The sequence below is a fragment of the Vicugna pacos genome, chromosome 10, assembly GCF_048564905.1.
Source record: "Vicugna pacos chromosome 10, VicPac4, whole genome shotgun sequence".
Classification (NCBI taxonomy): domain Eukaryota; kingdom Metazoa; phylum Chordata; class Mammalia; order Artiodactyla; family Camelidae; genus Vicugna; species Vicugna pacos.
The window spans coordinates 69,373,766-69,400,948 of NC_132996.1; the positions used below are offsets into that span (position 1 = coordinate 69,373,766).

Sequence of the window (27,183 nt, forward strand, 5' to 3'; positions counted from 1 at the left end):
GAGCATATGATTCCAGCCGGTCAAAGCCTTTTAGGCCAGATCTTCCCCTTGTGAGGTTATCTTACTGCGGTGCCTGTTTCCAGACCGTTCTCCTGATATTGACAATTATTCTGAGGAAGAGGAGGAGAGTTTCTCATCCGAGCAAGAAGGCAGTGATGACCCGCTGCATGGGCAGGTAACGGCTCCTCACGTAAAGCATCCAAGAGGCAATCCTGGCCCTCCTGGGCTTTCCCAGCCTCATTCCCACCCCTCCCCACGTAGGACCTGTACTATGAAGATGAGGATCTGCGGAAAGTAAAGAAGACCCGGAGGAAGCTAACCTCAGCCTCGGCCATCACAAGGGTGAGCTCTGAGGGCCCAGGGGGCGTTTTAGCTGAGATTTTCAGGCTGGGGGTAGGAGGCTTGGTGTGTTCAGACTTGCCGGGGGCTCTTTAGCATCTGCACATGGCCGTGCTCTCAGGGTTCAGAGGCATCCCTGTACCTCCATCACTGCCATCACCTGGTTAAGAATCACTGCTGTTGAGAAGCAGTATAGGAGCGTGTTATATGCTCCGGGTTATCTTAGGATAGAAGAGAGGTTGAGAAAGCTTGTTGTAGACTTTGGACCAGGGGGTGCTTCCTCAGGGAGCAGAACAGCTCAGACACCCTCCCTCCCCTGTCCAGGTGACTCCTTCCAGTGACACCCTGTTCCTACACAGATGAGTCCTGCCCTCTCTAGGAATATTTCCACTTGGGATCATTTGTTGACCTTCCCAGAAATAGGCTAGTGCTAGCATGAGGCTTGATAACGTTAGATATAGTGCCTGCCTTCATGGATTCATAACCTTAGAGACCAAATGCCTTGGGGTTTTGTCTCCTGCATACAATTTCTTCAGGAGTCACTACTTTTAGTGGAATTAGAGTCCTGGACCGAGACGCTTAATACTTGAACTTCTGGCTGAACTGTGACCTGTTCTGAAGTTCCTGTGCCAAACCGTGGGAGAGTCAAAAGTGCCAGGAGCTCTTTGGAAGAGATTTGGTTTCATTCTTCCCCTGACTCTAGTGCAGAGCTTGCCCAGGGTGCCAAGGGCAGAGATTCCCATCACCTTCAGGAGTGGCATAAAGGATTATTCCGATCCTTGATTGGCACTCCAAAGCCCACGAAGGCCTGTCAGCATCCTCAAGCACCCCCATGTGCTCTGAGGATGGGAGAGGCTGGAGGTTGCCCTCTGTCCTGGCTCCTCCTGCTGAGTTTTTCTTTTTCCTGTGCTGTAACCACAAGGAGGCCCCATTTTCTTCCTATGGGTGCCTCTGGGGCTTTATAACTCGCCTCTTCCCACGGTCTCCTCAGTAGCTTCCCTGGTCACCTGCCCGGCGTTCAGTGCTCCTTTGATGTCTTGTTGGTGTTGTTCACTGCGGGCATTTACCAGCTAGGCTTCCAGGAACCGTCTCCTGTACACAAGCATTTTTCTCTCCTGGTCAAAGGCACTTTGTTCTAGGCTGTTTTCTGAAGTGTCTGCTACGAAGGCCGTTTCCACCTTTGGAAGCCCTGCCCTTTCTTGAAGGCCTAGCTCAATCTTATTTGCAAGTTAGTCTCTTCCATCCCCAGGTGATGAGTCTGTCGCTGAGTCAGGAAGAGCTTATGGCCACAAGCTTGTCACTGTGCCCTTGGTTAGAGATAAGGAAGGCCCGGTCTGGTCTGTGCTTTCAGGGAGCTCGCAGCGTCCAGTGACACAGACACATCTACACAAGTGACCGTAACATAGTAGGGCAGGAGCCAGACGCTGGAGCTCTGGGTAAGGGACAGCAGTGGCATTAAGGAGAGCTTAATGACCGGCCTGAGCAGGAGAGCTTCACAGGCGAGATGCTGAGAGATGGGTTTCTGAGAGTAAAGAGAACTTCACCCAGTGGATTTGGGGGAATGTGCGGTCTCTAGGCAGAAGTTACCGTATGTGAAGGCCCAGAGGGGCAGAACAGTGTGCAGTTCTCCAGAGTTTTAAGCAGTGGTTTCCCCTTCAGTATGTGTGTGGGGTTGCGCAGTGGACGAGGCCCAGATGGGGGAAGCAGCCCCCAGGAGACACAGCACAGGGCTGACACTTAAGTTCCCCAGGCGCAGGGACCAGCGAAGGCCTTTCTTCTGGGGAGTAACATGGTTGGATCTGCGCATGGAATGGTCCCTGTGAATTCTGCAGGGAACAAGACTGGAAGCTAAGTTGGGGGGGGTGTTAGTTGAAGGCAGTGCCGTGACCCCAGGGAGGTGCAAGGAGGAAGGAAGTGGTGTTCCAGGTGGACCAGAGGGTAGAGGGTAGAGAGCCAGGGCTGGTGGGGAGGGGAAGGGAGAGACTCGGGGTTCAGACCCGGGTGACTGGGTAGCCAGGAGTGGAAATCCACGGAGAGGAGCAGGAGCTCTGTTTGGGAAATGCTGCATTGGAGGTGCCTCTGGGAACGCTGCCCGGGGCCCTGGTTACCATGGTTCCAAAGGACTAGAGGAAGGGCTGAGCTGGAGATGCCTGGTGGGGAGTCACGGGGCAGGGTGGGGGGCTTTCTCCCCACCATGTTTTCCTCCCACAGTGCTTCACACAAGTGGGCTCCCGATCACTCTGCCAATGTGAAGTGATCGCTGTCCACAAGCGGGTGCTATTTGAGAACTATCGTGCAATTTGTCCCTACAGCAACCTAACATCAAACAGAAGTTCGTGGCCCTCCTGAAGCGGTTTAAAGTTTCAGATGAGGTACGACCCCTTATTCCCGAGGTTGATGGGGAGTGGAATTCCCTGTGTCTCAGCCTTGTTCCTGGGGTACACACTCTATGTTGCCACTGGGAGTCAAGATTCCGGGACCCCCAAGTGAGAAGGTAGCCAAAGGAGGGCTTTACACAACTTGAAAAGAGAAAGATTTACAACGCAGCACCCAAGGTTCCACGGCATTTGGAGCAGAGGATGCATGGTTGGACCCAACCACTGGTGCGGGCTATCAGTCACAACACTGTTGTTGTTGTTTAATTGCCCCTCCTGTCCCAAGGGGAACATGAGGAGCAGCAGCCTGTGAGGTGGAAGCCCAGAACTGGCCCCCGAGAAAGACAGTCTTTTCCCCAGACTCTGGCAGGCCCGGTGCCAGTTTTCACAGGTTCTCTTCTCAGCGGACTGAAAAGGGGATGGAGATAAAAATCATCTGGAGATAAAAATCGTCAAGAGAATTCTTTGCCCTCTGTGGGAGGTAGAGGAAGGTAGCACTAGCCTGCCAGGGTTCCAGTCTTCTGGGTTTTCTCGTGCCCATTCTTTGGTGAAATACAGTAGCACTCCCACTTCTCTTCCCGAGGCCAAGTCCCAATGGGGAGTGTTGGGGAGACACTGAGAGGGGAAGATGCCTCACCACATCCCTGCTCCCAGGATTGGGTTCCAGAAAGGACACCAAGACTGCCCTGATGAGTGTGAAGCTGCAGTATGTCCCCAAAGGGGACTAGTTAGGGAGGCTGGTGGTACCTGTCCAGGAGGAAGGAGTTGCATGTCCACCATATTGTTAATGGGGGACCCCAAACTCAGAGATTCTGTTTTCCCGCATAGGTGGGCTTCGGGCTGGAGCATGTGTCCCGGGAGCAGATACGAGAGGTAGAGGAGGACTTGGATGAGCTGTATGACAGTCTGGAGATGTACAATCCCAGCGACAGTGGCCCCGAGATGGAGGAGACGGAGAGCATCCTCAGCACACCAAAGCCCAAGCTCAAGTGAGGCCCGGACCCCCGCTGTCACGTGGTCCCCCTGCACCTCTCCCTGCTAGGCCGCAGCGATCTCCTCAGCCCCCCTCCCTCCCCTCCCCTCCACTACCAGGGACTCTTGGTTCCTCACCCTTGTCGAACCTCCAGCTGTCTGGATAAAGATGATTGTGTGAGCCTCTAGCTGACAGAAGCCCTGAGAGGACTCTCCTGAAGTCCGCTTGTCCAGCCTCTGCTGTGTCCCTCCTCACCAGCATCCTTGAAGCCCGGGTTGTCGATCTGCCTTAAGCAGCAGCTCTACCCGGCCCTGTGTGAGCTGCCGTTCTGGGCCCTGGCGGCACTGACCCTGGCTGTGCTTCTTTGCCACAGGCCCTTCTTCGAGGGGATGTCGCAGTCCAGCTCACAGACAGAGATTGGCAGCCTCAACAGCAAGGGCAGCCTCGGCAAGGACACCACCAGCCCCGTGAGCAAGACCTGTGGCTGTTGGGGTGGGAGCAGGACCAGGGGACACTTGGGGCTTGACACTTTGGGCCCTCTGCTCTTGGCTCATTTGGGACCTACGAGCAGTCTCATCTTGTTCCAGCCTCGGCTGTGCTGGCCGGAGCTTAGTGCCCCAGGGGCTTTGCTCCGGCTGGGTTGTGTTCTGTTTGGTCTGTTCCTCCTGTGGCTTGGAGCCTTATCTCCCAGAACATACAGTGCCTCCAAACCTCTCCCTCACCACCCCTCGCATGGGAGCTGGGAGTGTGGCATCAGCCAGCAGTGGTGATTCTGCATCCAGGCTGGGGACAGGATGGGTGCCAAGGGGCAGGAAGTCCCTACCGTCTGTTCAGGAGACACTACTGGGCTTTATTCAGAGAAGGGGCAGTGCCCGCAGCAAATCAGAATTCGGTGGGCTGGTTTCCATCTTGCCTGGTGAGGCAGAGGGAAAAGGAGCTGTCTACCACAGCGCCCCAAGAGCCCAGCACCACCCCAGGACCATGCTCTGCCCCAACGTGGGAAGGCTCCCCCCAGCAGTGGAGCAGAGGCAAGAAGCTGGGCTGCTGCAAGCCTTCAGGTCCTGGGAAGTTATCCTTCCCCTCATTTACGACAAAAGGCAAGAAGGCGTATGCATGGTTTTAGTGCAGTGTGCGGTTTGCTGTGGAAAGCTGTTGTCTTTTCTGTAGCTCAAAGAAACTGAATCCCTTAAGTCCCCTGCTCTTGCTTCTTTAACAGAGGGAATACAAAACTCTCCCTGGAAATAGGTATTAACTGTAAGGAAATGATATGAAGCATGTGAGGCACTCCGTTCCCTGAAAAGCACGATATGTGGAAGGGCTGCCGCCTGTCCCCAGTTGTCTGCCAACCATCAGGTCAGGGGCTGCCTTACTGCCTGCTGCCACCAGGTGGGGCTGTCGACTACCTTATCCTTCATGCTGAAGGCGCTGCAGGCATGGTCTGGCCCTAGACCATGCGCCGGCACCACGTGGCGTTAGTGAGTAAACGTGGGCCGAAAAACTGCAGCCCACGAGGAGAATCCCTCCACAGAGAAACCGCAGGCCTGCTGCTTGCTGACCCTGCACTCTCAGCCTTCCCAGCCCTGGTTCATTGCTCTGGAGCTGAAGAGCCTCACTTGACTAGTCATGTTTAGGATGTGGCTTGTAGCTGCTCTTTCTCACAGGGGCTGCTGAGTGGCCCTGCTGAGTCACCACTGCCCACGTGAACAGACCACTGGCCACTAGAGCCAGATCCCATATTAAACATAAATGTAAGGGATGACTCTTCTAGAGGGAGACCTGGGGCCTGGCCAGGGGGCGGGGGGCGCTGTCTCGCGGTGTCCTAGGAATGCAGAACAAGGACCTTCCTGTAACACAGTGCAACTGATTATTAACTGGGACAATGCCCTGGAAGCACTGAGCATCACGCTTGACAAACGGCGAATGCTCGAGAAATGTTAGGGATCGTTGTTATTCAATCAGTAAGATAAATATTTTATACTAATGAAGCTGTTTCTGGGTTGATAGAATTTGTCTGCAGGTTCTACTTCTCATCTCAATTTGCATGGCTTACAAAATTTAGAAGGAAAAATCACCTTTATGCTCTGAGCCTCAGGTGCCTTATTTGTAAAAAGGTAAAGGAGCTGGCATAAGAGCCCGGTTAGCTCAAAAGTCAATTGAGTATCAGTCTTTACAATGCGATGGCCTAAGGGTCCCTGTTTAAGCAAAACATTTATTTGGGGCAGGGGAGGGCTGGATTGAGAGCATGTGCTCTGGACTCAGACTTCTGAGTTTGATTCTTGACTCCATCACTCCACTGACTCCATGATTCTGGGCAGTTGCCAAGCCCTCATGTCCTCATCTACAAATTGCATGTAAAAAGGGCATACCTTACAAGGCAGTGTGAAGGTCCCGTGGGAGAATGCAGGTAAAACCTCCCATCATGGCGCTTGATTGATGGATGGATGGATTTACCACGGGGGGGGGGCCTGCAGTAAACCTAAGGTGCTTTGCTATTCGTGTTATAATCTCTTACAGCCGTTTCAGTTCTGGGCTCCCGAAATTAATAGACTAGATGTCTTTTTAGTGAGTCCTTCAAATTCTGGTTCCCTTGGCCAGATTTCAGGCTTTGCTGGTTCTCTGTGATATTTCTATTTTGAAAAGCCCCATATGTCTTGATGTGGGTGTGGAACTTTGGAATCCTTTAGTATGAAAGACACTTCGGGAACTCCAGAGCGAGGCTGTGCTCTTACACAGAGAACTTCTGAACGTACACGGAAAACATACTGAGATGGTGCATCCGTAGGCAGGCGAGCACACGCCGCCCAGCTTTTGTCCTCTCTTCCTTGATTTCCTAGCATTGTCACTCATTTATTTTTCTTCATCTTCCTTTTTGTTCCCCAAATTTCAGAGGATTCAGTTCATCACTAGAACCAGAAGGAATTTCTGCTGTTACAAATTATTACAGTTGTTGAGTTTCCCAAGACTTGAGCATATAGTAGCAACATAATTTGGTTCTTCCTGACAGCGCTTCACCTGGGGCGGCCAGATGAGGACTTTTGAGCCGAGATTGCCTGCTGCTAAAGTTGCTATTTCCATAGCACTGCAAAAAAATGGTGTTGAAGACCAGTGCTTCATAAAAGTGATAGCCCCCGCTCCCTGCACACAGGAGCGTGTGCACCCCCCGGGCGCAGTGTGTGAGGCTGCCAGCATCTGCCTCGGTGCCGCACAATTAGACAGACACAGCTTCTGCACTGCTGGGGTGAGAAGAGCCTGAAGTATTTATAGGAGCAGGAATAGGAACTTGGAGAATCAGGAGTTTGCTCCCAGTGGGATTGACTGGGACCTGGAGAAGTCAGCAGCCAGCAGGTGCCCACCACCCCCGATCCAAGTTACAGACCTTAGCAGAGGCCGCAGCTGTACCATGAAACGATGCTGTGGTTGTCGGAGGGCTTGATGGCAGGGCCACCCTAAAACCTTCCAGCCGATGGGCGTTATTGCACCAATTCATTCTTTTTAAAACGCGTTTAATTCATTTGTCACACTAAGATCCAAAACTGAGTGAAACCATTTTCAATCTTAAGTCTGACCGAGAGTTCTCAATGATTCTGAACTGTTAAATGTCGGTTATTCACATCGACAACGTGTAAATGAACTGGTTGTGCAATCTGGAGGCAGCCGGTTTTGTGTGGCTCTGAGCCGAACCATCTCACACTCTGGGATCACAGAGTCTGGTTAAAATGTGTTGGGTTCATCTCGCAATCAGCTCCGAGCAGTGGTCCTCAACCAAGGAGGGGTTTTGCCTCACAGGGAACGTTTGGCGGTGACTGGAGACATTTTTGGTTCTCACCACGGGGGTAATAGGGGCAGGGGGTGCGGCTCAAATCCTGCATAGGATGCCCCCACGGCCAGGAAGGAGCCACCCCAGGTGTCAGTGGTGCCAAGGTGGAGAGACCGTGCTTTTAGCGTATGACACAGGCCTACTTTTGCGATCCTTGTTCGTTAATTTGCCGGGTGACCCCTTGAGCTTATTAGCCTGCCGTTTCTCCAGGCTCTGCATTTACTCAGAGAAAGGGCTTTGAGTCACTGGGAGGAAGTAAAATATCCTTGGTCTATTCTGACTCCCTGGTTCCCCACAAGAACCAGAGAGACCCACTGAGGCCCATGCCTTCCCACCGGCTAAGACCTACAACCCGCAAGTGCTTCAGATTTTGATACTGGTATCTGCACGGCCAGAAGCCGTACTAGCAAGTATGAAAAATCTGGTTATGTATCTGTATTTGCAAAGTGAAATTTTAATATTTATGAGAAATGCTAATAAGAGTTGGGGACAAAGGGAGAATTATCTCACACCTAAATGGCTTAGTATATTCTGTTTGAGGGTTTTCTAGATGTTTCTACCAAGCAAAAAGCATTTGGCTACTATGGGCGACTTTAGTCTCGAAATCAAAGACCTGAACTGTGAGATCCCCCCTTCTTCCCAGCAACCCTGACAGTAGAAGAGTCCCCAATGCCCCTCCTGGGCGAGGTGTTTCCCGAATCCATGATTGAGACTGACGGATCGCACAGCAAAGCCATCTGAACTTTGAGCTGCTCTCCCCTGGGGACATCTTGTGAGAGTCAGAATTTCTGGGTTCTGCATCTCACTGTGTTATTATTGATTTAATGATGGCAAAATAACAGTCTTCTGAAGCTCAGTTTTCACAAAAACATACTGCTTATAAGATGAAAGTCCCAAGGATGTTATGTGGTCTTCAGATTAAGTGAAAGTATTTTAAGCTTCTAAGGGACATAGAAAACAAGTTAGAGTGGTAGTTATTTGGTGATGACTAATCATTATAATTTTTGCAGATGGATTTGGCTGCTCTAGAAAAAGTCAAATCTGCTTGGATTAAAAATCAAGATGACAGCTTGACTGAAGCAGACACTCTGGTATGTATGGTTCAGTCTCCTGTTTCAGCTGTTTAAAATCGTTTTTTGTACCTTTAGAAATAAAGGCAAAACCCCCTCAGGACCACCCTGAAAATTGTGCCTGACTCTGTGGACTTGGGCATGTCCTGCACTCTCTTCTGAAATCCTTACCCAGGGAATAAAGATTTCTCCCCAGACCAGCAACCCAGAAGTGTCCCCATTCTGCCTTTTAATTAGATCTGGTCAAATGCTAATTTGGATAATTTCTCACTCTCTGTCACCTTCATTTACTTCTGAGAGAACATGGCCAGTATCTTCCCCTACAAAACCGCCCCTTCCTCCAGTGTTGCTCTTACAGTGGCCAGACAGCCCCCAGCGTTAAACCTCCAAGTGGTTACTAGTCAGCTGCTTCCTCTAAGAGCTCCTGTTGCTGCTCAGGAGCACACAGGATGCATCGGTGCAGTGGCCGATTCCATGCCACAACAGTGGAAACCCCACACACATTGGCTGTGCAGCTGCATGTGTGATGCTGGTCTCTGGAGGACAGCCAGCCGGGGCGCAGCCGGGGCAGAGGCTCTGTGAGGCCCAGGAGGACAGAGCGATTCCATGGGGGGAGGACAATGAGGTTCTGCGGAAGTTCATCCAGTGGGAGTGGAGGCCACGCCCAGCGGGTGGGAGGGAGCATAGAGCTTGACCGGATGCCGTTGTCTGGTGGTATGCAGTGCATCACCTCACAGTGAGAGCTGCTAGTCGAATGGGGCCCGAGGAAGAATTGCTTTAGGCTTACATTTCCTGTAGTAAATAATGCTGCATTCAGGGTCTGGTGTATGACAAATCCTTGGGCTGGATTCAAGATTACTTTAGTTTACCCGTAATCCGAGTCACCCAGCTTCCACTCTTGTCCCCACTTTGGTCCGCACTGCACAGTGGACAATTCAAAATGGCATTCCAGCCACTTCACCGCCTGAGTAAAATGCTCTCCTTCCCACAGAGATGCTAGATCATCAGCCCTGATTTGCCCGCCAACAGGTGGTTCATAGATTTAGGGGATGGATTGAGTAGCAAGAGTCAGTGCCCAGCACGGCGGATGCACCGAGTTAAACTAGACGGTGATGGTGTCCTCATCGGGTGAGGGAGTTTTAGAACCACGGGCTTCCTGACAAGGACCAAGGGACTGACTCCCTCCTGACGGCAATAGGCCTCGTGGCTCCTGCGTTCAGAGTAAAACCCTTACCGCTGCCTTTCTTCCATGGCAGGAGATCACCGACCAGGACACGTTTGGAGACGTGAGTGCCAGTCTGGTTGTGCCGGAGAAAGTCAAAACTCCCATGAAGTCCAGCAGAACCGACCTCCAGGGCTCTGCCTCTCCCAGGTGCTCATGTGGGGAAGACTGAAGCGCAGGGTGGTGTTGAGGCCAGCAAGGGTGGCCTTGGAAAGGGGGCTGGCAACTGCTGGCTTCGGGTCAGAGGGCTATTTAACCACCTCCTTCCACATCTCTGGCAGCAAAGTGGACGGGGTGCACACCCCCCGGCAGAAGAGGAGCACCCCCCTGAAGGAGCGGCAGCTCTCCAAGCCCCTGAGTGAGAGGACCAACAGCTCTGACAGCGAGCGGTCCCCCGACCTGGGCCACAGCACACAGGTACCCCAGCCCCTGGACCCCCGGGCACCCTTGGACTTCAGCTCTGTTCTGTCCTCTTCCTTGGGCGGTGAGGGGGAGAGGACGGGGGGGGGGGTGCTTTGAACTGCTCTGACTAAGGTCTTGAAGACAGACCTAAAGAGAGAAGTCTGACGTACTGGTCATACTACTAGTGTGGAATCGACCTCTGCTGATTGCGGGGAGCAGAGGAGGGAGCTGGAGATGCTGGCAGTGGCAGGTCCACACCTCTGGCTGGTACTGCCTCTATCAGACCTGACTGGGGACTGTGGTGACAGTGGTTCTAGGGGACAGCCCCATCAGACCTCGCCAGACGTCTGACCGGAGCCCTGATACCCTTAGTACTGCTGTGGGCCGGTTACAAGGGTTCAAGCTGGCACCTCGACAGTGTGAGAGCATTTTGATTGGAAGATCTGAAAGTGCGCCGGAACAGGAGCGCAGAAGGAACCGGGCCTCGGGAAGGCAGGGTCTCAGCGGAGGACGCTCCCGCCCGACGGGCCTTACGCGGCTCCTGCTTTTCTCGAGTGAACAGCAGGCCTGTCCGTTTCCCTGATAAACATCCCCGGGAGGACGGTTTGTGCCAGCGTGGCTCCCTGAGCTGACGCTCTCATGTAGCTGAAAACGAGCCCGAGACTAGAATAGCCCGGTGCCCGGGGCGAGACATTGTCCTTCCTTCTTGTTAATCACTGTTTCTGAAATACTTTTGTTCCCCGGGACAGGAGGGCTGCCACACAGCGCTCATTGCCGCTCTCATTACTTCTCTCCCGGCTGCCCTCATTTCCAGTCCTGTGAACACCTGCTCACCGTCACCTCCCTCCTCCTCTCCTGCCCCCTCCGCATCGTCACCCTCCAGGCCCTTCAGAACGGGGTGCTGAGCCTGTGCTCTGAGGCCCCTCTCTGCTTAGTCAGTCTGGCCAGTGGGATACCAGCTCTCCTCCACAGCTTCTGCTGGCCAGCCTCACCCTCAGGCTCCCTGGGGACTGCCCAACAGACACTTTTGTCCCTGCAGATTCCAAGAAAGGTGGTGTATGACCAACTGAATCAGATCCTGGTGTCAGATGCAGCCCTCCCAGAAAATGTCATCCTTGTGAATACTGCTGATTGGCAGGGCCAGGTAAGGCATTGAGGACCCTAGAGCTGGGGAGGAGAGATTCAGGGGAGCAAGAGACACCCCAGGGTGTGCGATTAGAAAGGCAGGCCGTGTGGAAATGGGAAGTGACACCCGTGTCTCGCACCCCTCCTCCCCTGAACTGAGCCCACAGCTCTGGGCTCTAGTCCCAGTTCCATCACTTTCCAGCCTAGGGGACCTTAAATAACTAATTTTCTGTACCTGTTTCCTTATCTGTAAAAAAGCAATAATATTTCTTATCACACTTTCCTCCCTGGCCGTGCGTGTCAGGCAGCATGATGGAAGGAAGGTACCTGGAGAAGCACAAAGTGCTGGGAGATGCCAGAGGTGCCCCAGTTCCCACGAAGGTCCTTCAGAAGGGGCAGAGCAACAGTGCAGCCCCCTGGCTGTTCCGCTCCCCACCGTCCACCTGGTTAGGTCCCAGGGCCAGAACCCCTCTCCCCCAGGGGCCCCGCCACCCCTGAGTGTGGGCCGCAGAGACGATGTGGAATCTGTTTCCTAAGTCTCCCTGCATTTCCTAGTGCACCCATCTCCATGGGGTCTGGCCCCACCTCTCCTCACTGGCAGCCAGAAGCCTGACCTGTGCCCAGCTGTGGCCTGAAGGACAGCAGGCCAGGCCCTGCAGCTCACTCTGGGCCTTGCCTGCCCTCTTGGCACTGAAGGGAAGCAGTATCCCTCCTGCTTGGCCTCACCTGTGTCCCTGCTCCTCTCCCTCCCCGGCCCCCAGTATGTGGCGGAGCTGCTCCAGGACCAGCGGAAGCCCGTCGTCTGCACCTGCTCCACGGTGGAGGTCCAGGCTGTGCTGTCCGCCCTGCTCACCCGTATCCAGCGCTAGTAAGGGCTTGGCTTCTCTCCTGCTCTTTGGGGCTCCCTCTGACCTCATCCTCCCACCCCGATTTCCAAGCAGTGGCAGGACTTCCTGGCCTCATCAGACCATGGATCTGCAGTGGGTACCTGGTCAGGCAGCGGCAGGCCATGGTGCTCCGACGCCTGTGCTGGCCCCAGAGGGTCGGGGTGAAAATGTCCGCCTGCCTCCCTGCCTGGTCTCCTGCCACACCTTGACTTGTCTCGTCCTCTTCTTAAACCCACGAGGAGGAAGGCCAGGCAGAGAGAGCTCAAGGCTTTACAAAGACTTTTAACTCCTGTCCCTCTGACTACCCAGAGTTGGGGCTTTCCCTCCCAAGGCCCTCCGGGGCCCCAGGTCCCTGCCCGCGGGAAAAAGAGCCGCGGGCATCCCTGGTATCTGGGCTCAGGTCCCCTGCCAACCCCCAGGGGTACTGCCAAGTTGTCTCCCCTTTAGCCTCAGCCAATTCTGTCTTCCTTCCAGATAGTTCCCTGTCCTCTCTGATTCTGGATTTCTGTCTTAGTTGCAGAAGCACTCTGGTTAATTGCCTCTCTCTGCATTTTTTGTTTATTGGTCTGTTTTCCCCTGTGGGCTGTGAAGACCAGGTAAAGTCTGAGCTTAGGGCATCCTTCTGAGCAGGATGCTGGCCAGCCTGAGCGTGAGCCCGCCTTTCCCCTTGCTCCCCAGCTGCAACTGCAACTCCTCCATGCCGAAGCCGGTGAAGGTGGCGGCAGTGGGCGGCCAGAGCTACCTGAGCTCCATCCTCCGGTTCTTTGTCAAGTCGCTGGCCAGCAAGACCTCTGACTGGCTGGGCTACATGCGCTTTCTCATCATTCCCCTCGGTAAAGATGCGGCAGAGCCCGCACCTGAAGCGGGATGGTGGTGCCGGGGCATCGTTCCACTCCCTAACTAGCCCGCCTTTCTGTTTTCCATCTACCAGGTTCTCACCCAGTGGCAAAATACTTGGGCTCCGTGGACAGTAGATATAGCAGCACCTTCCTTGATTCTGGCTGGAGAGATCTGTTCAGTCGTTCAGAGCCCCCGGTGTCAGGTAAGCGCCCCTCCTAAGGGAAGGAGACAGCAGGCGGCCTGATTCAGGGAGAGCGGGCTTGGCTGCAGGCAGAGGCCTGGGCACATGCTGCTCTTCCCCACTGTGATTCATCCTCCCTGTCACTTTGCAAGCTCATTTTTTCAGTATTTATTAAGAGGAGGCCCATTAAGCGCAGCCCTTCCGCTCTGGCTGTGTTTAGTCTCTGCCGTTTGCTCTGCACATCTAGAAACAAGGGAGGCTGTGAGGGGGTGGTGGCAGGAAATATCTGGTTGTAGAGATCAAATATAAGAAGCAGAGAATAGTTTCTAAGTGTCTGTTGATAAATGAATAACACTCCACCAACCATGTCTCTTCCTGAAATACAGAGTAAGGGCGGCAGGGATGAGAGCCAGCTCGGGCTCTGCAAGGCCGAGAGGTGGTGATGCTTCCCAGACCTCGCAGGAAGTGACCGGCAAGGGGTGGAGGGGCTGCTACTGGTTCCAAAATTGCTCTGAGCAAAGACAGAGGCTGGAGCGTGGCAAGCCTGGGAAACCGCGAGCCCTGTCTCTGCCTCAGCTCCTAGGGTCTTCTGATGAGTCTTATGAAGGGGGCTCTCTAAGAGGGTTTCCTGCTGAAATGAATCAGCATTCATTCATCTCTTGGCTTTTCTGCAGAGCAACTGGACGTGGTGGGGCGGGTGATGCAGTATGTCAACGGGGCGGGCGTGACACACCAGCTTCCTGTGGCCGAAGCCATGCTGACCTGCAGGCACAAGTTGTATGTCTGACTGAGGGGATTCTTAAAAATGGTGGTGGGGCTAGCTAAATCTTGGGTTTTCTTTGCTTTTTGACACTTTCCTTCTCCCCACCCCATTTCCCTGTGGAGGAACCCAAGAGAATGTGAAAGGCTGTTTTTCACTGCCTCCCACCCAGGCCTTCCCCTCCTTGCCCTGGGCCTCCCCCCGACCTGTGTGGGTGCCCCCTCGGTGCAGAGCAGGGGTGGGATGTGCAGACTCAGGTCTTTTACCTCTATTAGGTGGCTCCTTCTGCCATCCTGAGGCCTGATGGGAAGATGTCATGCAGTGTCTGGTCTCCCTTAAAGCCACAATAAAGTACGGAAAGTTTGTGTCCCCAGCTCTCACCTACCAACCGTAGTTTCTTGTCTCTCCCAACAGCCCTGATGAAGACTCGTATCAGAAGTTTATCCCCTTCATTGGCGTGAGTACCGACCCCAACTCTGTGCCCCACCGTTCTTCTGGCCTCCCTGTTCTGCGCGCACACACACGACTCAGCTAGACAGTGGTTCTCATCTGGAGGTGATTTTGTTCCCAGGGGACATCTGGCTGTGTCTGGAGACACTTCTGGTTGTCAGCGGCAGGGCTGGGGGTGCTCCCAGCATCATCTAGTGGGTGGAGGCTCAGTGCAGTGCACAGAACAGCCCTGAGTGTCAAGAGTGCCGAGCTGGCGAAGCCCTGGGCCAGGCAGGTTCTAGGCTGTTCTCTGAGTGTCTGCTCCTGGGCCGTGGGCCACCCCGGCTCTCCACTGGCACTTCGTGTTTATTTCACCAGGCGCTGAGCTCGGTGCCTTGGCCTCGGAAGCAATGTCCAGGGCATTGGTTCTGCAGGCGCCAGGGAAATCAGGAACAGTGATGGACCATGTTCTGAGGAGAGGGCTTGAGAAATCGGTGTCTCTGTCTCCCAGGTCCAGCAGCCCACTGAGAGAAAGGGGCTCCTCTTCCCCCCTTTTGAGTCGAGGGAGAATCTCTACATGAGTGGGTTTTGAAAATTAAGGGAAAACCTCTTGGGTGTCTTTGGTGTCAGGTGGTACTGGCGTTTGTTTCATGCGACTGTAGCTGGGCTACAAGGCAGAAACCGACCAAGAGCAGGACCCCAGAGGGGTCAGAGCTGATGCCCTCCTGGGGCCACAATGCAACACGGAAGCACAGCTGAAAACTCAGATTTCCATTTATGAAACAATTGAGTTTCTCTTCCAAGTCAGCTTGTATCTTTTCCTACAGCCTCCTTGAGGCTCCCTCCCAGCTTCTAGGGGACACAGGGCACGTGCAGGTGAAGGACCCAGCTTCCACTGTCCCTGTTCTCTGCTTGTCCCAGATTCTGGGTGTCTCGAGTGATCTTGGGAGATGCGTGAGCCTGGGGGGATTTGTTAGCCCCTTCTCCTGCCTTGGAAATCCTCCTGTCTGGCTGATCATTTAGTCCCTGTCGGCCTCTAGGGCTGCTCCCACAGCCATGTCGGAGGCCCCCAGACCACGGCTGTAGCCTGGGCCGGGCTGGCAGTCTGACCCACATCTTTGTGGAGCTGTGGGTCTCTGCCATTCCGGCCTCACAGCAAGAGAGAGAGAGAAAAAATTAAAAATTCAGACAAACCAACAGAGGAGCTGGCAGCCTTGTGCAACACCAGGGGAGCCAGGAGAGAGGAGAGTCGTATCCAGAAAGTTCACAGTATCAGTGTGTTACTTTCCGGGAATTAAAATAAGGATGTGTAGAGAATTTGGGACAAATTTCAGTGAATAGCAGCACTGTGCTCTGATCAGCCTTGAGGGAGCCATCTGTGTGATCTCCACTCCATGCCAGCTCCCAGGGTCCAGCTTCCGTGACCTCCTGGCTCTGCCCGGTGCTGGGCCTGGGCCTGGGAGGTCACAGGAGTCACCTGTCACCTCAGGCCCCAGCCCCGACATTGTCTGTTTCTAGCTGTGCCCTTTGCTGGCCACTGGAGGGCCCCCTCTATCCTTCCCAGAATTCTCTAAAAGGAATTGCAAATTGTTTGGAAAGCTGAAATCGACACCCCTGCCATGGGGTGGGGGCCAGTACCCAGGGCCCCCGCCTCATCAGTATCCCTCCAGATTCCGGGAAGTCTGGAAAGGAGGGACCTGCTGTCAGCACGCGAGCATCTTCGCTGGGCCTGATGCAGCATGCAGCCCCACCCACCACCCAGTCCTGTCTGCCTGGGCTTTCTCAGTCCTCCCGTCTCTCTCTCTCTAACATGAGAAGATGGCCTCCTGCCCATGTGATCTTAAAAGTAAAATCAGGAGACGAAAATGGTTCCTGTCCTAAAAGTGGCCTTGCCCGTATCCCCAGAGAAAAGCTGAGGTCTCCTGCGCCCCACCTCACTATTTGCAACTGGGTTTTTTCACACCTCTTAATGGTCTGGGCTGCTCTGGATCGGCAAGGATTTTTAAAGCCTGTGATCAAATGACATGCAGTCGTGGCCGTTAGCCCGCCGTCCGTTCCAGCTGGATCAGGACGAGTCCGGCTTTGGTGGGAAGACCTAATGCAGTGCCTCTTGTCCCTCCCAGGTGGTGAAGGTGGGTCTGGTTGAAGACTCTCCTTCCACTGCAGGTGAGCCTGGAGCCCCTTTGCTTCTGTGGGGGGAGGGTGGTGCCTTCCCGGCCTCCTCTCTGGTCCAGCAGGCCAGAAGGCGAAGGCTTCCGGTGTCCTAGGTTAAGTTAGAGCTTGCGCTCCCCAGGTGACGCAGTGGCCGGGGTGGTGGTGAGGCGTCAGAGGCTGGAAGGAGCGCAGGCTGCAGCTGAGATGGGCAGGGCACCCCGACTCCCTGCCACCAGCGGGTCAGGGGCATTTTCCTCTGGCCGACTGTGTTCGTCCCCCTGGCAGGCGATGGAGATGACTCACCTGTGGTCAGTCTTACTGTGCCCTCCACATCACCGCCCTCCAGCTCGGGCCTGAGCCGAGATGCCACGGCCACCCCTCCTTCCTCCCCGTCCATGAGCAGCGCCCTCGCCGTCATGGGGTAAGGCTCTCTCCCCGTCCCTCCGTCGGGGCAGCAAACTCAAATTTCCCTGCAGCCTACAGCACAGTGACGGCACTCTGGGCTTGGATAGTAACGGGGTGGTGAGAACAGTAAAGGTGGGCCACTAGCCACGCAAGTCACCAGACAGCTCTGCAGTGCAGGTACCATCCGCCCTGTCTGTCTCACAGTTACAAGGTTGAATGAGAAAGGTCAGAGATGAGGGAGGGTAGAGCTCAGTGGTAGAGTGTGTGCTTAGCAAGCACGAGGTCCTGGGTTCAATCCCCAGTGCCCTTGTTAGAAAGAGAAAAGAAAGGGCAGAGAGGCCTTTTGTAGCCTGTAAAGTTCTGTGCGTGTGTCTTGTAGAAGGAGTGTGGGCAGGAGAGTCAGACACATCTGGATTTGAGTCGTGGTTTGTGTGGTGTCCACCGTGTTGGCTTGTGTTGAAGAACAAGTTATTATTCAGTGGCACTTGTTAAAGCACAGTAAGGGAGACTTTCTTCACAGTGGGAACAGTCGCCGGAGGTATGGGGACCGCAGTAATGGGGGGGAGAGGTGGGGCTCAACCCCAGATCCAGCCTGAGCAAGTGAGAGCCAAGCCAAGGGGCAGGGGCAGGGGCTGGACGATCACTAGGAGAAACAGGGGTGAGGGGAATTCTGATTCTGACCAAACAGCTCTTGCTGTAGACACTCCTGAGGGCAGTGGAGGAGTCTGATCAGATACCGGGGGACCAGAAATGGAGGGCGGGGGGTTCTGGCGACACCTGGATTTTACAAGGAAGTGCACAGATGAGCCTGAGAAAAGGTTCAGGAGCCTGACTAAAGTGGTCAAGCAAAGAATCTGTCACTTGGACAAGTTGCCAAGCTTCCTTTTGACTCCCTGAAAGTAAAGGTCAAATGGCCATGTCAGTGTTGTTGTGAGGCAGAAAGAAGGACGTGTGTTGGTGCCTGACCGTGGAGGGCTGGCCTCCCCAGGCGCTCAATCTGCCCATCACTGGAGCGCTGTTGTGGCCAGCGAGCCGGGCAGAGCCCTGGTCTACGGTCTGGCAGTGCCAAAGCCACAGAGAAATTCTAGCTGGGGAGGCCGGGAAGAGGGGAGGGAATTTCTGTAGGATCTGAAGTAGCCAGTTTAGTCGGGTGGTCAGGAGGCCTCTGTGGAGCTGGCCGGGGAAGGCTGGGGGAGGCTGGGGCAGGGCAATCCCCAGAGGCCCAGGGGAGAGGTTCCGAGGTGGGAAAGAGCAGCCTGGGGCTGCTTCCTCCATCCTTCCCTTCCTTCTTCCCTCACTTCTTCTGGTGATGGTCCGTGTAGGAGCGGAAGGGAGGGACTGGCCAGTGGCTTTTCCAGAACCCCAATGGCAGTGTCAGGGTCCCTGCAGAATACCAAGTGTTCTCGGGGGTGGAGCCCAAATCCCAACCCCTACCCTCCCTGCCCAGGCTTCCCACCTCACTTCCCTCCGGGGTCTCCCACTGACGTGCTAAAGCGCAGGAGGAGGAGGAAGTGTCCCCATCTCCGGCAGGTCAGGCTGTGACCTCACGATCCAGGCGTCCTGGGGTCCTGGGGACCAGCTTACCTCGACCTCCTTTCCCATCCAGTTTAAGCTTGTTTTTTAACAGAACCACTGAATCCAGGCAGAAAGAGAAATGTCAGATGACTTTTGTAGCCTGTGTACCTATTGTGTCTGACGCCTCCTTTCAAGGAAACATCGGCTCTTTTTCCCCTCGGAGCTAAAATTATCCCTGAGCTAGAAGTGCCATAAATAAGAGAAAGCCGCAGGCCGGCATCCATCAGCTCTCCCGGGGCTGCTCCAGAGCCGCCAAGGTGCTTCCGCCTCTGCCCTCTTAACCTCCCCCGTCCCGGTGGGGTTTTGCCCTGGCCCTGCTTGCTGGGTGTATGCGAGTGTCTGTGTGTATGTGTGTGTGTGCGCGTATCTGTGTGTGTGTCCGTGTGTGCATACGTGATTTTTTCCTTCGTAAAGCTTCCTTCCTTCCTGCTTCCCTCTTTTTACACTGTTCCCTCATGGAGACTCAGGTGTTCATCCTCTCCTGGCTTTGTCCTCGGATCAGCCTGACCCTCCACTCCCACACCAGCCACTTCTGTGTGACTGGTGCTACTTCCCTGGCACCTCCTGGTGCCCCTCCCTGAGCCCCGTGGTGCCCGCCCCACCCCATCACCCTGTGGTTGGGAACTGAGGGCAGAGCCTCCTCCCTGTTGTCACCCGTTCTCCAGGAGCCCCAACAGCCCATATGGGGATGTGATTGGCCTCCAAGTGGACTACTGGCTGGGCCACCCTGGGGAGCGGAGGAGGGAAGGTGACAAGAGGGACGCCAGCTCCAAGAACACCCTCAAGAGTGTCTTCCGCTCAGTGCAGGTTTCCCGCCTGCCGCATGGTGGGGAGGCCCAGCTCTCCGGCACCATGGCAATGACCGTGGTCACCAAAGAGAAGAACAAGAAAGGTAAGTGACCTCTGGGGCCAGGGACAGTTAGGGCCACCAGGCCTCCCCGTCTCCTCTCTCAGGGTCTGGGACAGAATCTGCTTCTGGGAGACCTTGGATGAGGGCGAAACAGCACCTGTGTCCTGGGGTCCCACAGGGGTCCTGCTTCACCTTGTGGGACGAGGCCTTTCCTTCTGTAACAGAGGAAACCAAGGTCCTCAGGGGGTCACTGGTCGCTGCCTGCTGAGTGTCAGTGCCCGAGGGGCCGAGGCAGTTAGTGCTGCTGGGAAGAAGGAAGGCTTTCCAGCCACTGCCCTCAGGGATGGGCTGTGTGACAGAGGAGGACATCCCCGTGGGCACCTTGGCCCCATGGAGCACAGCGTTCACACCCAGCCCTGGAGGCCACGCAAGCTTTCATGAGCAAAGGGCACAGTTATTTTTAAGAATTAAGGGGAATCATGCCCATCCTGGGTGAGAGGGCGGCTTCAACACCAGCAGTGGAGTTGGGGTGGCCCCGGGGCCCCTGCTGGGAAAGGCAGCCAGGCATCTCACAAGCCGGCTGACGCAGGGGCAGCCCTCGCTGTAGTCAGTTCCCGTCGTAAACCCGCACGTCTGGCTGTGCACCTGCAGCAGCAGGGCGGGGTGACTCTAGGGCCCTCCCAGCCCCACCCCCAGCTGTCAGGAAGGGGCTATCTTAGCTGCTGGACCCTTCCTTCCTCTTCTGGGCCCTTCCAAAGCAGCTGAGCCTTTCTGTTCGTGCCTCTGCTCCCAGAGTCCCCTGGGGGCGCAGGGCTGCACCATTGCACCCAGAGACCTGCCTAGGGCGTCCCGCGGCAGAGCTATTGCAAACACAGCCTCACAGACTCGGCCCTGCACAGGCGAGCGAGCCGGGAGGAGACCCCCTGCCCTACTGGCTGCAAGGAGCCTCTAAGCTGGAAGGGACTCAGAGACCACCTGGCCGCAGGTCCTTGTTATTCAGAGAAGATATCGAGGTCCAGGGAAAGGAGCAGAAACTTAGCTAAAGTCGCAAGGGGCTGGGCAGGAGCTTGGAGATCCTGATGCACAGCCCGGAGCCAGGGAGCAGGGGAGGAAACACCGGCTTTCTGCAAATCACCTCCCTTCCCGCGGGAAGAGGGGGCAGTGGGCAGGGAGAGGGTGTGGCTGCTTTTCCAGGGGCTGTGACAGAGGTGGTTCCTGCTTGCTTTCCAGTTCCCACCATCTTCCTGAGCAAGAAACCTCGAGAAAAGGAGGTGGATTCTAAGAGCCAGGTCATCGAAGGCATCAGCCGCCTCATCTGTTCTGCCAAGCAGCAGCAGACCATGCTGAGAGGTGCGGGGGAGGCAGGGCGTGGGGCACCGGGCGGGGGCTGCGGGGGCAGGGAACCTGGGAGGATGGCCTTGGCAGCCCTGGTCACCCCCTCACCTCCCCTGTCACCCCCAGTGTCCATCGACGGAGTCGAGTGGAGTGACATCAAGTTCTTCCAGCTGGCGTCCCAGTGGCCCACCCACGTCAAGCACTTCCCCGTGGGACTGTTCAGTGGCAGCAAGGCCACCTGAGGGCGCTTGTCTTCTGGCCACTTTCCCTTCTGGCACTGCCATCAGCCTCACCGCCTGCGGGCAGGGGGAGGCCAGCAGGCCCCGGCCCAGTGTCCCCTTTCCTGGCCTGGGGGCCTGCCTCTCCCTTGCCCAGTCCTGAAGGACACTGCCACTGGGGACACTGCTCCCCTGCTCACTGCTCGGTCCCACCCCTGGGCAGCCCCCTCCCCACCCCTCTTCGTCCTGTGCCTCCACTCCAGGCCCAAGGCATGTTGATTTTGCCTTTCGGCGCTCATTCCCGGTCCCTGGAATCGAGTTCTCTGGGCCTTCCTTCACCTGACTTCCAGCTTCCTCCCCACATGGCACTGGTTCCCCTCCTGGAAATAGGAAACCTGGAGTCCTGGCCTCCCCCTCCCCCCCAACCGCCTCCAGGGTCTCGTTTTCTAAAGCTCACCTGCCAGACGCTACTTAGCCTGCCCCCCCGTCCAGTGGGGCCCGGGGCCACTTCCACTGCTGTGGGGTGAGAGGGGCACAGACCCCTGCCCCCAACCACAGGGGCAGCTCCTACCCCTTTCTTACACCAAGGACAGCGTTTCTGTGACAACGCATGTGTTTCTGGGATGGAGGGGCCTTCGTGGCCTCCCTTGTGCACGGCTTTCACCGCCCCCAGGTCCCCTGTAGATGCCGCGAGTGTCCCTGAGCGTTTCTTTGGTTCTCTGCACAGCCAGTCTCTTGGTGGTTCCGTGTGACTCACCTGGGCAGCGGTCCCGTCCCTGGGGCTCCCCCTTGTGGGTGACCCTCCTTCCCAGCCTCCCACCCTTTCCTCCCCAGCACAGATCTGCCTTTGAAACTCTGGACTCGGGAAGCAGATCCCTACCAACAGCATACTGTCTGTGTCTCCCAGCCCCTTCCCACGTGTCCATCTGTCTCCTTTCCCTGGTCTGTTCTGCCCTCCTCACTTGTGGTCCTCCCAGCCAGGCCTCCCTCTCTCTGCGGCCTCGGGGGTCTGAGCCCCTCCTCAGCCCCACCATCCACCTTCTCAGGAGGCGCTGAGCACAGAGGGTGGAGTTCCTGCCAGCCCTCTGTCCCGCCAGCACCTCCAGAGCTTTGCCGTTGTCCCCTCAGCCCTTCTAGAAGTTTTTGCACAGAACTTCATTTTGAAAAGTGTTTTTCTCATTCTCCATACCTCCCCCGAACTCCTCCAGCCCTTCCCCCGGCTCAGCCCTGCTGTCCAGAGCGTCTCCTGGGCTGTGCTGCTCTCTGGCCGGAGAGAGGGGCGGGATGGGAGGGACTGAGTGGATGTTGGATTTTTCATTCAATAAACTGGTGATTTCTTACCAACGAGCAAGCCTCAGGCTTCTGTGCCTCTCACTGTGATGCGGGCTCTGTCCCACTCCCTTCCCACCACACAGTGCAGCCACTTCCACTCAAAGTCAACTAGGAACTGGCTGGAAAGAAGCAAATTCCCATTTTCTTGATTGTACAAACAAAGGCCTGAGGTACGTTGCCCAGTTTGCAGCAAGCAGAAGTCAGGAACAGAAGTAACGCCATTCCCGCTCTGAAACCCCACTCTTCTCTGGGCCCCACCATCCCCGAATCCCACCTCCCAAGGTAGTGGCAGTGGTGTCCACTCTGACTGAAGATTAGAACTTGGCTTCTCTCCCCCTGCTAGGCTGGCATCCTGCTATAGTTTCTGGAATTTGGTGAAGAAGTCTGGGGCCCAGGTGGAGAAGGTGAGCTGGGGTCCATCATCAAGTTCGCTTTCCTGTCCATCCGTCACCTTGGAGGTGGCAAACAGTCGGAGCCCTGTTCCCTGGACGCCTGGCTCTTCACGTGCTCCCAGGACAGAGGCCTGCACGCCAAGCCTCCTCTAGTGAATAAGTGCCCAGAAGTGGGGCTTGCATCGGGGTGGGGGTGGGTGCTTGGCATCCCCACCCCGCAGGACACGGCCACAGAGGCGTGGATGGCCAAATGGGGCAGCCTGTCACTGGTTCCCCAAGCTCTCTGGGCTGGGAAAATGGAACTCAGGCTGCTTCCCAAGGGGAAGAATCCAGTGAGGTATCAGAAGGTGTCCCAGAAATGTCGTCTGCATGTTAGTTACCGAATAAGGTGTACGATCAGGCTGATGAGGGAAATGCCACAAGAAGCAGACGGAGTCTGGGGTGAACTGGAGAGGACGTGCACACTGCCTGAGCCAGAGACACAGCACCTGCGAAGCTCGGGCTGGATGGGCCAGGGGAGCTGGGGGCCGGTGGGAGTCCCCAGCAGGATGGGGTGGGACAAGTAGACTGGGGTCCCAGCTCAGAACCAAGAAGGGGAACAGGTGGCGGGGTGAGAGTAAGGAGTCCGCAGGAACTCCCTGCTGACCAGCGTCGACTCCCAGCCTCAGCCTCCTGCCTATGGCATCAACGCAGCCCCTGCTCCCACCCCCAGGGTCCCTCCCACCTCCTCCAGGATGCACTCCCGCTGTTGCCCACTCTCTCCCGCATCATCGGTCCCCCCTTCCTACCAGATCTTTCCCATCCACGTGCAAATGCACTAATAGCTCCCTGTCTCCATGTCTCTGTTCCCCTTACAGCGAAATGGTTCAAAAGAGCTGGCTGTTCCGCTCCCAGTCTCCACCTCCCACTGCTTCAGGCTTTCTTCCTCACAACCCCATCAGAAGTTCCCTTACCAACGTCACCGAGGACCTTGTGTGACTGGCCAGGATCAGCTGATGCACACACTCCCTGCTAGCACGGCCTTCTCCCCTCGGTCCAGCCCGAGGACAGCACCCTGCTCTCCTCCGCTTCACTGGCTGCTCTTTCCAGGCCTCCCTCGTATCCTCCTTACCTTCCCTGCCTCGGAAGAACACTGAACTCGGGGCTCCATCTCTGCGCCCCCAGCCCCTCATCCAGCCCTGGGGGGCAGATGCTCCCTGTGCACAGACTTCTTCCCTCGTTCTTTGGCTGCTGAGACCCAAAACGTTGCAGTTATCCGTGACTCCTCTTTCATACCCAGCATCCAGTCCAGCAGCACATCGGCAGGCTTTCCCTTCAAGGCAGATCCAGAACCCAGCCGCTCTTCACCACTCTTACTGCCGCTGTTCCCTCCCGCCTGGATAGTATAATAGCCTCCACCTCATCTTCCTGTAATCTATTCTCCACACAATAGCCAGAGAAAGCCTTTTAAAACGTTAAGTAGATCGCATTAAATTACTGATCCAAACTGTCCAATGGCTTCCCATTCCACTAAGAATATAATCCAAGGCCCTCCTCATAACCTATAAGGCCTCCCTGATCCGCCCTCCCTGGAGCAGCCTGATCTTACCTCCTCTCACTCTGCACCTTGCTCACTGGCCTCCTCTACATTCCCCAGACACCCCGGGCACATCCTGCCTCAGGACCTTTGCACAAGCCATCCCCCCTGCCCATCCTGCTCCTGCCCTTCTGTCCACGTGGCTTTCTCCCTCACTCTAGTCTTGGCTTAAATGTCACCTCAGAGAAGCCTTCCCTGTTCAACCTGTCTAAAATAGCACCTTGCTTTTCTCTCACCCTTCATTTTTCTTATTGGCACTTCCCACTCCCTGGCATTTAATTATTCTTTGTCTCTCATTGTCATTAGAATATAAGTTCCTAGAAAACAGGAACTTAATTTTTTTTTCCTCTGCTCTATCCTTGGCACCCAGGAGACCGTTTAGCTCATCTTAGGTAAACAGTACATATTTGCTGACAGAATGAACGAGAAGCCTTTGTGCTGCTGGACTGTACAAGGTCCTTAATTCACAACTTGCCTCTCAGACACTTTGATGCCTCAGCCCAAAGGACACCTGGATTTTCTCATATGCATGGAGTAGGAAGGCAGACTCTTAATCTGAGAAGAGAGAAGGGTGAGGTTCCCAGGATTTGAAATGCGAGGCAGCTCAGGTGGACGACGTCCCCCGGGGACAGCTTGGCCAGTCACCGCCGGGGAAGGCCGGACCAGAGCCGAGCGGCCCGTGGAGCTGCCAGAGACAGAAACATTCTCTACAGGCGAAGGGGTGGCATTTGATGCCAAAGGTGGAAGAACTCCTAGCTGTCCTTACACACCAACTCCAGCCTGGTTCTATCTTTAATTTAAATAAACTATTTTAGAATAGTTTTAGATTCACAGAAACGTTGCAAATATAGAACCAGGAGTTGCCATTCACCCCTCACTCACTTGCCTCTGTTGTTAACGTGCTACATCAGTGTCCACGTTTGTCTAATGATCATGACTAACTAAAGTCGATATTTGACTCAGATTCCTTAGTTTTTCCCTAATGCCTTTCCTCCATTCCAGAATCCCATCCAAGACACCACACTCCGTCTAGTCCTTTGGACCGTGACATTCTCTTAGACTTTCCCTGTTTTGGTGACACTGACAGTTTTGAGGAGTCCTGGTCAGGAATTTTGTAGGATGCCCCCAGATCGGGACTTGTCAGTGCATCCTATAGAGAGTACATGCCATCGTCAGGGCATGACATCCCCAACGATGTGAGCCTTGATGACCTGGCTGAGACAGTGATATCAGTGTCACCCTCTTTCCAAACTGTGCTCTTCGGAAGGAAGTCACCAGGCACAGCCCACCCTTAGGGAGTGAGGAGTTTTCCCTTCATTACCCAGAATTCTTGTGTCCAGCAGACCTCAGATGGGTGTTTGCAACTGCTACATTTTTCCTCACCCACTGCTGTGTCTAAGCACGGATGGCGGGGGTTGCCCTTTCAGGTCACCTGCGGGCATTTTCTCTAAGCCAGGCCGCTCAGAGTGCTTCTCGGGGCTTATTTCACTGAATCCTTAGAGCAGCTCTAGGAAATCGATTCGGCTGATACTTCCTTTTTACCCAGGAGGAAGCCAGAAATCAGAGAGCCTTGTCTCCCAACTCTCATTCCTTTATTTGAGTTGAATGCTCCCAGGCATCTCAAACCCTCATACAGACAAAACAAAACTCTTGACTTCCCTCCATCCCCCACAGTCTTAGTAGCATCAGCATCCATCCTATTACTCAAGCCAGAAGCCAACGAGTCATCCCAGGTCATCTCAGCAACTGCTGTCCATTCTGCCTCCCCAGCGCGGATCCCGAGGTGAGCCCAGAGCACCTCCCTCCCAGGTTAGAGTCCTTCAGCGGCTTCCTGATGCCGTTGAGCACAGCCACCCAATCCCCAGTCAGTCGCCTGCGTGCCCGCCCCACCTCTTTGCTATCCCTCTATCTTCACGTCAAGTTGCTCCCCTCCCCACTCCCAGGGCTCACCACCCTCAGGCCACACTTGATCTTTCAGTAACTGGATCCCTCCTCCTCGCACAGGGGCCCCACTTTACCTGCTCTCCCACCCCACAGAGCATTTCCCTTTCCTTTGGAGGGTAGCCCACATGTCACCTCCTCAGAGAAGTCTTCCCAACCACCCTGGCCACAACCCTGTTGTGATCTCTGCCTCAGCCCTTTCTTCAGTGGGGACGTCCGCTGTCACCTGCAGGAAACGTCTTTACCAGGTTAGTATGAGCTCCAGGAGGGCAGGCACAGGGGCTGCCTAATGGCTGTGCCTCAACCCCCATCACGTGGGCATATGGCAAACGCTCAACGACTAGACAAAGGGGTGAGCTGGGGTGAGCCCAACCTTGACCAACACACACAGACTGAGCCAAATCTCTAACTTAGGTCATCAGACTCCAGACCATCTCTCAAGGTCTTACTCACATCCCGACTTCCCAATCATCCAGCCGCCCTAGTGTATTAAGTTCCTGCTCTGGGCCAGTTCCTGTCCTAGGTGTGATGACACGTGGATGAATACAGGGCTGTGTCCTTACCTATATGGAAACTCTGAGCCTAGTCAGGGAGACAGACAAATAGACAATTGCCACACGGCATGAAAGTTTGCTTGGGAGCACACAGGAGGGGCAGCTAATCCAGCCTGGAATGGGTGTCCAAGAAGATGTCTCAAAGGAGATGATGTCTGAGCAAAAGATGCCTGACGTGACGGATGTTCTGTTACGGGAAGCAGCGAAAACTAGAGATAAGAGAGAGTCTGGCCTATTCTGAGACTCACATGTGGTTACGGTGTGGCTAAAAAACAATGGCGAGTGGAATGGTGGGTGACAGGCCAGGAGAGAAGCGGTCGGGGCACTGAGGAGCTTGCAGATAGTACTACTGCTCCGTGCTGTGTGCTTCACCCTGAGAGCAATGGGAGCCAATCAACGGTTTCAGGTAGAAAGGTGAGACGATGGAACTT

The 27,183-nt window shown here is 55.2% G+C and overlaps 1 protein-coding gene across 1 annotated transcript in view; it reads left to right on the top strand.

The window, feature by feature from the left end:
- The window catches only part of PACS1 (phosphofurin acidic cluster sorting protein 1), a 131,233-nt gene extending 109,330 nt beyond the window's left edge, over positions 1-21,903 (top strand). The window contains exons 6-24 of the mRNA XM_072970339.1: positions 84-175; positions 262-342; positions 2,652-2,711; positions 3,543-3,703; positions 4,061-4,154; positions 8,515-8,595; positions 9,831-9,946; positions 10,078-10,213; positions 11,238-11,342; positions 12,085-12,191; positions 12,889-13,043; positions 13,142-13,252; positions 13,906-14,008; positions 14,406-14,448; positions 16,544-16,586; positions 16,860-16,995; positions 19,220-19,446; positions 20,635-20,754; positions 20,866-21,903. Coding sequence (XP_072826440.1) covers positions 84-175; positions 262-342; positions 2,652-2,711; positions 3,543-3,703; positions 4,061-4,154; positions 8,515-8,595; positions 9,831-9,946; positions 10,078-10,213; positions 11,238-11,342; positions 12,085-12,191; positions 12,889-13,043; positions 13,142-13,252; positions 13,906-14,008; positions 14,406-14,448; positions 16,544-16,586; positions 16,860-16,995; positions 19,220-19,446; positions 20,635-20,754; positions 20,866-20,981 — 2,087 coding nt within the window. The 3' untranslated portion in view covers positions 20,982-21,903. The remainder of the gene's footprint in view (positions 1-83; positions 176-261; positions 343-2,651; positions 2,712-3,542; positions 3,704-4,060; positions 4,155-8,514; positions 8,596-9,830; positions 9,947-10,077; positions 10,214-11,237; positions 11,343-12,084; positions 12,192-12,888; positions 13,044-13,141; positions 13,253-13,905; positions 14,009-14,405; positions 14,449-16,543; positions 16,587-16,859; positions 16,996-19,219; positions 19,447-20,634; positions 20,755-20,865) is intronic.
- The last annotated feature ends 5,280 nt before the right edge of the window (positions 21,904-27,183 follow it).